The 13,938-nt window shown below is 36.9% G+C and overlaps 2 protein-coding genes and 1 long non-coding RNA gene across 3 annotated transcripts in view; 1 reads left to right on the top strand and 2 right to left on the bottom strand.

Moving 5' to 3' along the window:
* Window positions 1-485: 485 nt before the first annotated feature.
* Window positions 486-8,715, bottom strand: LOC134184489 (uncharacterized). Its single transcript, XR_009970670.1, has 5 exons — window positions 8,542-8,715; window positions 8,390-8,491; window positions 3,733-3,953; window positions 2,610-2,898; window positions 486-1,024 (listed from the first exon to the last, which is right to left on the bottom strand). It is a non-coding gene; the product is annotated as an uncharacterized LOC134184489 (long non-coding RNA).
* On the top strand, window positions 7,300-8,331 carry LOC134184488 (uncharacterized). The gene has a single exon (XM_062652191.1). It carries the CDS (start codon window positions 7,334-7,336, stop codon window positions 8,024-8,026), a length of 693 nt encoding a protein of 230 aa, XP_062508175.1. The 5' UTR covers window positions 7,300-7,333; the 3' UTR covers window positions 8,027-8,331.
* A 117-nt stretch (window positions 8,716-8,832) lies between the features above and the next one.
* LOC134184088 (cAMP-dependent protein kinase type I-alpha regulatory subunit-like) overlaps window positions 8,833-13,938 on the bottom strand; it is a 6,901-nt gene continuing 1,795 nt past the window's right edge. The window contains exon 4 of the mRNA XM_062651698.1: window positions 8,833-8,902. Within this exon, the coding sequence (XP_062507682.1) occupies window positions 8,833-8,902 (70 nt within the window). The remainder of the gene's footprint in view (window positions 8,903-13,938) is intronic.

The following is a 13,938-nucleotide window of genomic DNA, read 5'->3' as shown; positions in this document are numbered from 1 at the left end:
AGTACCCGGATAAACGTCCCGTATACGCTGATTCTGCACGTGCCATAAGCCCATCCTTCACGTGCCGGCTTTACGTATCCGCGCCAAATCCAGTCAAAAGTGCGTTTAGTCCCGCCTGTTTCTTTCGCGCTCTTTTCGATTTCGCGACATGTTTGCCAAGTTTTCGAGCTCTTTTCTTACGACATTCAAGGGCAGGTTAGACAGTGAAGCCATACTTATGCACACATACACGAGACTCAATCTGCACTCCATCACGTGCCTACTTCTTTTTCAATGCATCTAGGTCCGCTAGACACCTAAACAGGCAAGATTGTACGATACTGACCTTTCCCAAAGTGAGTCCAGGGAAGGGCCAGCTCATCACTGTGCCCAAAGCCACTCACTTTAGCGACCCACACAGTAGCCCAATGATGCCCAGTGAGTCTGCCTGCAGAACTCTGGCTGGAAGAATCAATGAGCAGGCTGGAGACAACACTCAAGCCGGTGCATTCCTATTTGGCGTATTCAATCTTGAAGGAATTAGAGAGTTCCAAGCAATACATGAAGCCAAATCCATTGCCTCCCAGGTATATGTACGTGAATTTTACTAATTAACCGGATTTCGCTAAAGCACACTTGAAGCAGTGTGCAAGAGTTACTAAATGCAACATTGTACACACACAACTACAAACTGGTTGTTATTTGACTTGCTACTCAGTACTGATATGCCACAGATTGTTATCAGTGCTCAGTATACACTAGCTTATTATACATGTGGTGTGTGTGTGTGTGTGTGTGTGTGTGTGTGTGTGTGTGTGTGTGTGTGTGTGTGTGTGTGTCTGTGTCTGTGTATTTATATTATTATATCCAACCGGTAATGACTATAACTGGTTAGAATTGAATTCTACAGCATCGTAAACTGGTAAACAAATGTCACAGCTGTTGCACTAGCAGCTTGAATAGTGGCATGATTTTGCTGGACACTACTTTGACATGCCATTCATTGATCCAACCTTCCAAATATATGCAATCTTCTTCACATGTCCTACACACAATGCAAAATATTAAGCATAGCATTTCTTCAGTAAAATTTTTCATTTAATTAATCAATTAATTAAAAGACTGTACAGTACATGAACTGGTTACTTGTACAGTGTAATGACATGGACCACACTCGCTGAACCATTGATTTTCAAGGGACCAATATATATGGACATTTGTTGCTGTCCAGAACACCACAGAAAAGTATAGCTGCACCATTTTTGCAGCACTGGCTGTTAAAGGCAAAACATACATACACGCCTGCACTGGAACATGTACAAAAACCCTTTTTTGCTAAAGTTGCACTGATAAAACAGTTTTACTTATTCTCCAATAACTGATAATCTAGACCAATACAAGCCGATACCGATCAATACACGTAGCCAATCCAATATTTCACGATTATCTGTAATATTGACAACTTAATTAGTTAACATTGAGTCATATTTGTGGTATCGTAGGTCTTGTACCCTGCCACAAGAAATAAACTTATTCCAAAAATTACAGAGGCAAATTGCAGTCCTCTCTCAAGTGAAAGTGTTCCTAGAATGAGATCTCTTCTTTAGCTTCAAATTCATCACGAGGTGACCCTCACACGCCAACCATACCTCTACACATGCACATCCTCATTCTGTATTATTGGCTGCAACCAAACCATGTATCGTATACATGTAAAGTATATGTAAAGAACGTAAAGCATACTTCACTTTTCCGACATTTATTTAATACTTAATTTTAAAGATTGAGAAATTTTTTGAATAATCTGAGGTGTGTTGGGTTTGATAGTTTATGCAACATGTAAAATTATACCTAAAATCATATTTGTCTGTAAATTTACAGTTTGATAATGATTTCTACAGCCCACATTGATTGATTTATACAGTCTATTTATATATAGTCAATATGATCTTATACGGCCAGTCAATATTGATTGATATACACAGTCAATATTGGTTGATATAGTAAGACTATTACTGCTCGCTCCTTCATTTTAGTTCTCGTTTGAATTCCTTGTTATCTACAAGCAGTGCATTCCAAATAATTTCACTGGCTGCATCATGGGGTTTATCCATAAAAAGTCTATGTCCACACTAAAGAACAAGGTCACCAAAATAATCCATGTTTCCACATATACATACGTCTTGCTGCTTCTTGACTAACTTGAAATAGAGAATGCCAGTCTTCGAAACAAGGTTAAGCTCAACACTATTGCTAATGTATATATCAATCAATATTTACTGTACAGTATACATCAATCAATATTGCCTGTGTACAATAATATTGACTATATATAAATTGGCGGTATAAATCAATCAATGTAGGCTGTATAAATCATTATCAAACTGCAAATTAACAGACAAATGATTGAAACTAAATTTTAGATGTTGAATTAATTAACTATCAAACCCAGCACACCAGCACACGTCAAATTATTCTAAAAATTTCTCTAAATTCTTTAAATTAAATATTAAGCAAATGTTGATAAAACCAAGGTATACATGCTAGCATTGCTTACACACAAATGTTTAGAATATCAATCTTGCTAAGTGAATCCTTGCCCAAAATCTATTTATTTATTTGAAACGTACCAAGAATTTTTTCAACTGCTGCTCTAAAACTCAATTGCTATACTCAATTCCTGATTTATGTGGTTAGCAGACCATTCCCATGCCAAACTGCACACAGAAGAAGATGCTCCTAAAGCACATGTCAGATGTCATCCCTTCCTTTACAACTCCAACTGACACAAGAGACAAGTTCTCATTACTGATAGTTAGCCAAGCAACACACAAGAGTGATTCTCACGGAAATTTGGCGTCTCTGTGTCCTGTGCTTGAACCAAGTTGGTAGAAGCTCGAACAGACGGTCTGACAGCAACTGAAACAAAATACAAAATGTAGATCTTTACTGTGGAGGGATGGAGGGATTGTACAGGATTAGTGTCTTCTTTCATTCATGAATCTGTCAGCCAATCAACTGTCTGTCTGTCTGTCTGTCCATCAGTCTGTTTGTATCTCCATCTCTTTGTCTGTCCTCTGTCTGTCTGTCCATTGTTTGTCCATCTTTCTGTCTGTTTGTCTACTTGTCTGTCCATTGTCTGTCTGTCTGTATGTCCATCTGTCTGTCTGTCTGTTTGTCTACTTGTCTGTCCATTGTCTGTCTGTCTGTAAGTCTGCCCATTGTCTGTTCGTCGGTCTGTTTGTCTGTTCATCTGTCTGTATGTATGTATGTCCATCTCTCTGTCTGTCCTTCTCTCCATCTGTCTGTCTGTCCATTGTCTATCCATCCATCCAAACATCTATAGATAAGTGCTATTTTGTCCGTCCCGTCCGTACGTGGAAGTTGCATCATGGTGTACAGACAGGTAGTAGAGTCAGGACAGGGTGGAGGCTAGTCACTTTGCTTCTCCATCTGTCTGTCTGTGTCTGTCTGTCTGTCCATCTGCCTGTCTGTGTGTCTATCCATCTGTCTGTCTGTGTGCCTGTCTATCTCTCTGTCTGTGAGTCTCTCCATCTGTCTGTATGAGTCTGTCCATCTGTCCGTCTGTGTGTCTGTCTGTCTGTCTGTACATCTGTCTGTCTGTACATCTGTGTCTGTCCATCTGTCCGTCTATCCATCTGTCTGTGACAGTGTCAGTCTATCCATTTGTCTGCTTATCCATCACTCTATCAGCAAACACGTGCTACACGATCCAGTCACTACAATCTGTACCCAATGCTGCTGCTTTGTCCTCCACAACAGCCGACTTCTCATCCTTCACGTTCTCCACTCCTCGTTGCTGTTGATCCCCATCGGCTGTCACACCTCCCAGTCCCTCCTTGACTTCATTCACCGATTTCACACTCACAGCAGTTGAAGTGGTTATCGGTTGTTGAACAGCAAAGGCATTAGATTACTGGGAGTCAACTTTGACAATTCAAATGAGCAAGAATCTAGACAATCAACACAATTCCCACACGATCAAACACACACACACACACACACACACACACACACACACACACACACACAGACAAACAGAAAGACAGACAGACAGACAGACAGACAGACAGACACCGATAAACACTATTACATGATCTAGTTGCAAGAGGGTAACACTTCTAGAATTTCTAAATCAATGAACATAATGCTGAAGGTCTTTGTCATATAAGAAAGTCCTCTACTCTACATTGTTCATGACAGACACACACACACACACACACACACACACGTGCATGCTCGGTATGCACAAACCCTACAATTAGCCTACATATCCTAGAATAATCATAACATTAAAGCATGGTATGTTATTGCTAGGTGCATCAGGAGAAAGAGTGGTTTGATGAGACATGCCAACTTCCAAGCACTCTGAATATTCAACGTCCTAGTAGTGATGCCATTCAACAGTTCAGAGACATACTGCTCAATCAGCCACCATTGGCTATAGCATGTCAAAGCATTAGCACCCATCAGTTTTCAAAGTTGGCATGCACAAGATGGCTGACAGATGACCTTCTTGATAGTTTGTCCAGACTTGTCAACAACTCATCAAATGACTGTATGTCGCTTGTGTTGTCTGAATACAACAAAAGATGTATGACAAACTATGTTTCTACTGCACTAAATGGCAGAAGTAGCATTCGCTTGCTTTTCTTCATTGTAAATGTCAGCATTGATCCACTGTCTGGCACTGCTTTTGCTTCTAACAAAATCCTTGGAGGCAATCACTGGACTGTGCTTGTTACAGACGTATCAACCAACTTGTCCTACTATGGCGATTCCCTTGGCTATCCAGTGCCCCCCAACCTCCTTTTGGAATGTAAGCAGACATTCTCTGAACTGCAAAAAATATTGGGAGAGCAGATTGCAATACCTCAAAGCATCTTCAACTTGCACAGGCCCACTTTTGACAGAAATGGCAAACATGCTTGCTCCCGCGAATGCTGCAATTACCCAGTGCAAACAGATTCATCATCTTGTGGTGTGATTGCATTCATGTTCGTTGCTACTGTGTCATTTGGTCCACATGAAGTTTGGCCGTATGTTCGCCTTCCACAAATTCAATGCCATCCTCTGAAATCTTTACTTCGTATTTACCACCAGCCAAGTGCATATGCTCATTACCTACGGACTGTCTTGGCAGTTTGGTTAGTCAGAGGCAAGATTGACATTCAAAATGTTATCAGCAGTTTAGCGTTTGACAACAAGAAGACACTTCCTAAGCCTTTGCAGGAAAACAGAAACAGCCGATTACTCAGCCTTAGCTTGAAAAAGAAGCAGGTGAGCTCTGATGTATTGGGACTTCTTCAGGCTGCAGCAACAGTAACTAACCATCCAAAACTAGATGTGCCTGACAGACTGTCAATCACACATTCACATGTCAGGGACAGTGATAAGACAGAAGCCTACCAATCTGCAACGGGCCTCTTGTCTAAAGAACCAAACAACCAAGATAGTATGTTGTGTGATAAAATCACACCTGTTGAAAGTCCTCTGCAAAGCCCCCTTCCTAGCAACATCATTAGCGTTAGTGACCAAGCCAGGCTGAAAACAAACCCACCAATAGAAGTGAACCTTGGTTTACCTCAGGATATAGCTTACCTATTCCCTGCAAACTACAGCTACCTTGTTGTTGAGCACAGCAAGAAAGAGCAAGATGCTTTCTTGGGAGCAGAGTCCTACAACTTTACACTAACAGTATGGACAAATGCAAACACTCCTCAAGCAGCAGTGCAACGGATAGAAGACTTTGAAAAAATCTCAAAAACAACATACAGAGTAACAAGAGGAGTCAAACCATCAGGTCAAAGAGTTCTGTTTAAAACAGTGCGACACTGTCACCACCAGCAAAAGAAACTAACTAAAACCCAAGAGAAAATGAAGTCCCAAATTCCACCATCACGTATGTTCAAGAGCACCAGAATGGAGAAAACAAAGTGTCCAAGTACCTTGAGAGTGCGAGTCTATTCTAGCCTAGCCTTGGCTATTGCCAACCATCCTAGCAAAGCATGTCTGATTGACATGCAGTATAGCCACAACCACCCTGTAAATAGTGCACATGCACTTAGTTGCAGGCCTGTTGCTAATTGCGCCAAAGAGGAGTACAACAATTTGTTTGAGTCAGGATACTCAGCAGCCAGAGCTCGACATGAATATGTTAACAGACTACAGCTAAAATTTGGCACTTCAGATGTTGAAGTTGCACTTGCTGATCGGTCCATCAACCCCAACTGCCAGGATGTCCAACGCTTGTTTAAAAATGGAGACAGAAGTGTGTTGGCCCTGAAAATGGCAAATTAATGTTTGAGCGTCTATCGCTAGAAGTAAACCAATTTAATGAAGCCCATAGCTCAGAAAACGGCAGAGCGTTTCTTCAACTTTATCAGTCAGCTGAGGAGACCAAAGAAGCAATGGCTCCTGAACATCCACCAAAAGTTAAAAAAAGTCACTCACAATTTTCCATTCCTTTTAGCAGTTGTCACACCCTTAATGGCGAGAGCTCACAAACTATTGTACCAAAGCAGTGAAATGGTCTACTGCAATTCTACAGCCAGCTTAGACAACTTAAACACTGCAGTGTTTGTACTCAGCTGCAGCACTGTTGCAGGAGCTGTACCGTTAGGGTGTGTGATGGCTTCAAGTGAAGATGTAGGTAGAGACTCTTACAGCTGCATTTAAAGCACTTGTCAGCATCCTACCTGACTATGCCTTTTTTGGAAGAGGCAAAATTGCAGGGCCGTTAACAATTTTAATTGATGACTCTGCAAGTGAACGAAGAGCACTCCAGATAGTATGGCCAAAAGCACAACTGCATCTTTGTGTGTTCCGTTTCCTCCAAAGCATTTGGCGTTGGCTGTGGAGTGATAAGTCCAGGGTAACAGGAAACGACAGGGTAACTTGTATGCTGCTCACAAAGTGCCTTCTGTACTCATCTTCAGAGCAAACCCTAATGAATGTAAAAGCTGAAATTGAAAGCAGTCAATTGCCTGTTTTCAAAAAACGGATAGACAGTTACTGGCAGCGAAAAGAAGAATGGGCTTTATGCTTCCGGACACAATTCCCAACACGAGGAAACTACACGAATAATTATTCTGAAGCAAGCATAAGAATAATCAAAGATATCCTGTTTCAAAGGCAGAAGGCCTGGAATGCTGTACAGTTATTCCAAATGGTGCATATAACAATGGAGTTGTATTATCAGTGCTGCTTACTTTCACTGGCAAGTAACAGACTTGATCACTTCGTGTCATTAAAATATACATTAGCTGGTGTGAAGCTTGGTAGCACTTCCTTCGATGATGTAACAGTCACAGAAGAAGACCCTGATGTATACATGGTTAGAAGCCACACAGATCCACACAACCACTGGATAGTAGACTTGCAACTAGGGGAATGCTCTTGCCCGGTAGGATACAATGGAACACCATGTAAACACCAGCTCGTTGCAGCAACAAAATACATGAAGTCCACCATCAACAAGATTCCAACTGATTCCCCAAAAGGACGCCAGCTCCTTGCAGGCATAGCTCTTGGAAAAGATTGCCAACCCATTAGCTTCTACAGCAGTCTTCACCAAAAGTCAGATGAAGAGTACTTGCAGTCCCTCTCTGTTGATATTCAATGGCATAATGAAGACATACGACATTCTTTCAAAGAATCAGCCATGCTGGATGATGATCTGTTCCAACAGAAAAGGCAGAAAACAACCATGAAGGAGACTGAAATACCCAGTAGTGGTGAAGACAAGAATCAGACAATCGAGACAGTCAAAACAAGTCTCAATGAAGTCATGGTTGACCTAGAAATTGGACTTGCCCCCAACATGACAAATAATGATGGGTATCTGATAGCTGTTAAAAAGTTTTGTGAAAACTACTGGAAATGTCGAGGAAAATTAACACATCCACCGACCAAGCAGCAGCGGTTGGTTTCAGCATTACACACTTTTGGCAGTCATACAGGGATAACAAAGCACAGGCAAAGAATTCGGTGCAGCCTACAGCCCTCAGCAGACGAAAACATGTAAAAAATTCAAGCTCTGTTCCTGCAAAAGCTGGCCGCCCCAGTGTGTTTAATAGTAGGAGAGCAACTCACACAACTCCTTCTGTCAGTAGGTATGCGATGCCGAAGCGTATAAAAAAGATAAAGAGACAGCACAGTCTGTCCGCCAGTATTCAGAAGAACAGCAAAAATGCTTGACAGACTTTATTATAAACTTTATACCTAGAAGCATGTTTACTATAGATATACAATGTAAGGTATAGATTACGTGTAAGCCCATGCAATGTTCCTAGAGAGCTAAAAAGTTAATCTATGTCTACGTGACTATACGTACCGTAGTCTAGCTACTAGTAGTTTGCATATTTTAATAGATAGCTAGCTGTATTACGTGTACACCAGTTTGAAGAGGTCTCTGCTTGAACAGCTGAAAGTTGGAACAGCTCCTTTTGCGATGCAAGTGCACTGACGCAGATTTCTGCTGAATTATGAACTAAGAAAAATAAGTATGACAACGTAAGGTAGACGAAACGTCTAGCCTACCTGCTATAGCTACTTTGTGCGCATGTGCTTTGATGGCCCCCGAGTTCGAAAATTACGACGCAGCTACTGCTTCAGCAACGTCAATGGTGTGGCGTCGCAAGGTGCGCAGTAGTCAACGAACGCAAACAACAATACAACCATGTCACGTTCCTTCTGCCAACGTCACGTGCAGATTACAGCGTATACGGGACGTTTATCCGGGCACTAAAGAAAGTGGGCCCCAAAAAAAATTCGCGCCAGGACGCGACAATTTTGAAGCGGCGCTACACGGGTCTGGGAGGTCGAGGCTCTTTACGGCTCTGCAGCACCATGCACCAACAGAGTGTAACGTAACGAACGTTTTTTGTGAACCGGGTCGTCACTTTAATATAATTGAGTATAGCAATAGAACACAACACAACACGTAAATAAAGCGTAACAACAACTAGAAATACAACGCGACGTCTGCTCTCCTGCAGCCGGTATTCTGACTATCCCCGGATATATCAGTCAAACCATTTACCCAAGTCCCGTATATTACAGTCACGTTAGGTTGGTGTTCCCGAACGGAACGTTTGACCAATAGCCATTGCGCAAAGAATCACGTGCATGGTTACGGTAGAGCGCGCCAATTTGTAAAATATGGAGAAGCTAGTTGAAGTCGTCAAATTTAAAAAGCTACCTTGCTTGTGGATAGTGACTTCCCGCGCATACAAAAACATTATTGCCAAGAGCAATGCTTGAAAAGAGGTGTCTGCTTTAGTAACGTCACGTTACGGAAGCCGGTAGCGGCGGATTGATATCAGTCCGCCGTTCTCGGCCGCACTGATATCAATAGACACAAATAGTGTAGCGCGCGTTACCAAATGTGTAAAATTTACTTTTCTAGGTACTACAAAATAACGTGCGCTATTCTAGATACAATGGACACGTCAGCGTCTTGTATTCTAACTAGATGAACTGTGGAACATGTGTGCGCGCTCTTCGATCTGCTAGCAGCTCAGAGAACCCCAATTTGGGATCGTTGTTTGGTGCACGTTGTGGAAACGGTACTAATCGACTTTCCAGTGAATTGGATACGAGTAGTGGGTTTCAGAAACCATAGTCTTCCGATGCAATGATTGCTGGTGCACTGAAATCTTTTTGGTATGTTTAGATAATTAATTAAATTGATTAATAATAATTACAAAATTAGACAAATACACACATGCACACATTTAGTTGTAGATGTGTTCAGTAATGATGTAGTCGTTATTGTAGAGTTATACATTGCAGAAATTTCCAAAAGATAATTTCAAACTTAATGCAGGACTGAAAAACGTCTTTGGATTGAATTATTGTGTGAATTCATGATATTTTGTTCCTGATGTGTATGAAATCTCTACAATAACTAATATATCATATCATAGACACATGTGTGGGTGAGTGGTCATCTGTGTATTGTGTGTGTGTGTGTGTGTGTGTGTGTGTGTGTGTGTGTGTGTGTGTGTGTGTGTGTGTGTGTGTGTACACACACACGCACACACAGATGACCACTCACCCACGCATGTGATATATTAGTTATTGTAGAGATTTCATACACAGCAGGAGCAGAATAACATGAATTCACGCAATAATTCAATCCAAGGACGTTTTTCAGTCCTGCATTAAGTTTGAAATTATCTTTTGAAAATTTCTGCAATGTATAACTCTACAATAACAACTACATCATTACTGAACACATCTACAACTAAATGTGTGCATGTGTGTATTTGTCTAATTTTGTAATTATTATTAATTAATCAATTTAATTATTAATTATTTAAACATACCAAAAAGATTTCAGTACACCAACAATCATTGCATCAGAAGAGTCAAGGGCTACTAGTATCCAATTCACTGGAAAGTCGATTACCGTTTCCATGACGTGCAGCAAACGATCCCAAAGTGGGGTCCCCTTAGCTGCTGATCGAAGAGCGCGCACACACGTTCCACAGTTCATTTATTTAGAATACAACGAGAATACAAGGCGGTAACGTGTCCATTGTATCTAGAATAGCGCACGTTATTTTGCAGTACATTAATATTAACTAATGATTGTGGCATTGATTACATAAATTCTACACACTTGGTAACGCGCGCTACACTATTTGTGTCTATTGATATCAGTGCGGCCGAGAACGGCGGACTGATATCAATCCGCCGCTACCGGCTTCCGTATCACGTTGATACGGAAGCCGACAGGTGCGCATTTATATCAACGCGCACTTTTTGGCCACTGCTGTCGGCCGAAAGGTGCGCGTTGATATAAACAATCTCAAATGGCAGCGCGCGCTACTTAATTATAACGCACTTTAAAATTTGTGTTGTTGAATATCAATTTAACATTTATACACATTATAACGTGCGTTATTTCATATTCGATAGTCGCGTTACAGCCCTAGATTCTTGTTGTATTCTAAATGACGGAAGTGTGGAACGTGCGTGCGCTCTTCGATCAGTAACTGCAATGCTTGTTTCAAAGGGGTCCCCGTTTTGGGATCGTTGTCTACTGCAAGTAGTGCGAACGGCACGAATCGACTTTCCAGTGAACTGGATACGAGTAATGGGTTTCTGAGGCCATACTCTTACGATGTGACGATTGCTCGTGCGTTGAAAGCATTTTGGTATGTTTATATAATTAATTAATTGATTGATTGATGTTTTAATAATAATTAACAAACCTACACACACATGTACAGGCTGATTGCTGTTTTCAGTAATTATGTTATTGTAATTGTAGAGTTTTATTGATTTATACTTAGCACAAATTTCCAAAAGATATTTTCAAAATTAATATACCCAGCTGAAGAAGGACCTTGGATTGAAACATTGTGTGAATTCATGTTATTTCGTTATGCTGTGTATGAAAGCTCTACAATAACCGATATATCATCATATCATATATGTGCATGCACGTGTGGGTGTGTGGGTATCTGTGTGTGTATATACAGTATATTATACAGTATATTATACAGTATATTATACGGTATATTATACAGTATATATACAGTATATTATACAGTATATTATACAGTATATATACAGTATATATACAGTATATTATACAGTATATTATACAGTATATTATACAGTATATATACAGTATATATACAGTATATTATACAGTATATTATACAGTATATTATACAGTATATTATACAGTATATATACAGTATATTATACAGTATATTATACAGTATATTATACAGTATATTATACAGTATATATACAGTATATATACAGTATATTATACAGTATATATACAGTATGTTATACAGTATATTATACAGTATTTTATACAGTATATATACAGTATATATACAGTATATTATACAGTATATTATACAGTATATATACAGTATATATACAGTATATTATACAGTATATTATACAGTATATATACAGTATATATACAGTATATTATACAGCATATTATACAGTATATATACAGTATATTATACAGTATATTATACAGTATATATACAGTATATTATACAGTATATTATACAGTATATTATACAGTATATATACAGTATATTATACAGTATATTATACAGTATATTATACAGTATATTATACAGTATATTATACAGTATATATACAGTATATATACAGTATATTATACAGTATATATACAGTATGTTATACAGTATATTATACAGTATTTTATACAGTATATATACAGTATATTATACAGTATATTATACAGTATATTATACAGTATATATACAGTATATATACAGTATATTATACAGTATATATACAGTATGTTATACAGTATATTATACAGTATTTTATACAGTATATATACAGTATATATACAGTATATTATACAGTATATTATACAGTATATTATACACTATATTATACAGTATATTATACAGTATATATACAGTATATTATACACTATATTATACACTATATTATACAGTATATATACAGTATATATACAGTATATTATACAGTATATTATACAGTATATTATACAGTATATTATACAGTATATTATACAGTATATATACAGTATATATACAGTATATTATACAATATATATACAGTATGTTATACAGTATATTATACAGTATTTTATACAGTATATATACAGTATATATACAGTATATTATACAGTATATTATACAGTATATATACAGTATATATACAGTATATTATACAGTATATTATACAGTATATATACAGTATATATACAGTATATATACAGTATATTATACAGTATATTATACAGTATATATACAGTATATATACAGTATATATACAGTATATTATACAGTATATATACAGTATATTATACAGTATATTATACAGTATATTATACAGTATATTATACACTATATTATACAGTATATTATACAGTATATATACAGTATATTATACACTATATTATACACTATATTATACAGTATATATACAGTATATATACAGTATATTATACAGTATATATACAGTATATTATACAGTATATTATACAGTATATTATACAGTATATTATACACTATATTATACACTATATTATACACTATATTATACACTATATTATGCAGTATATTATACAGTATATATACAGTATATTATACAGTATATTATACAGTATATATACAGTATATATACAGTATATTATACAGTATATTATACAGTATATTATACAGTATATATACAGTATATATACAGTATATTATACAGTATATTATACAGTATATTATACAGTATATTATACAGTATATATACAGTATATTATACAGTATATTATACAGTATATTATACAGTATATTATACAGTATATATACAGTATATATACAGTATATTATACGGTATATTATACAGTATATATACAGTATATTATACAGTATATTATACAGTATATATACAGTATATATACAGTATATTATACAGTATATTATACAGTATATTATACAGTATATATACAGTATATATACAGTATATTATACAGTATATTATACAGTATATTATACAGTATATTATACAGTATATATACAGTATATTATACAGTATATTATACAGTATATTATACAGTATATTATACAGTATATATACAGTATATATACAGTATATTATACAGTATATATACAGTATGTTATACAGTATATTATACAGTATTTTATACAGTATATATACAGTATATATACAGTATATTATACAGTATATTATACAGTATATATACAGTATATATACAGTATATTATACAGTATATTATACAGTATATATACAGTATATATACAGTATATTATACAGCATATTATACAGTATATATACAGTATATTATACAGTATATATACAGTATATATACAGTATATTATACAGTATATTATACAGTATATTATACAGTATATATACAGTATATTATACAGTATATTATACAGT

This window comes from Corticium candelabrum, chromosome 9 (genome assembly GCF_963422355.1).
Source record: "Corticium candelabrum chromosome 9, ooCorCand1.1, whole genome shotgun sequence".
NCBI lineage: Eukaryota > Metazoa > Porifera > Homoscleromorpha > Homosclerophorida > Plakinidae > Corticium > Corticium candelabrum.
The sequence above is the reverse complement of the archived record's forward strand: the minus strand, read 5'-3'. Positions and strand labels throughout refer to the sequence as shown.

What these genes read in the sequence shown, in the direction of transcription:
- LOC134184488 (XM_062652191.1), top strand. Translation starts at nt 7,334, where the DNA reads ATGGTTAGAAGCCACACAGATCCACACAACCACTGGATAGTAGACTTG.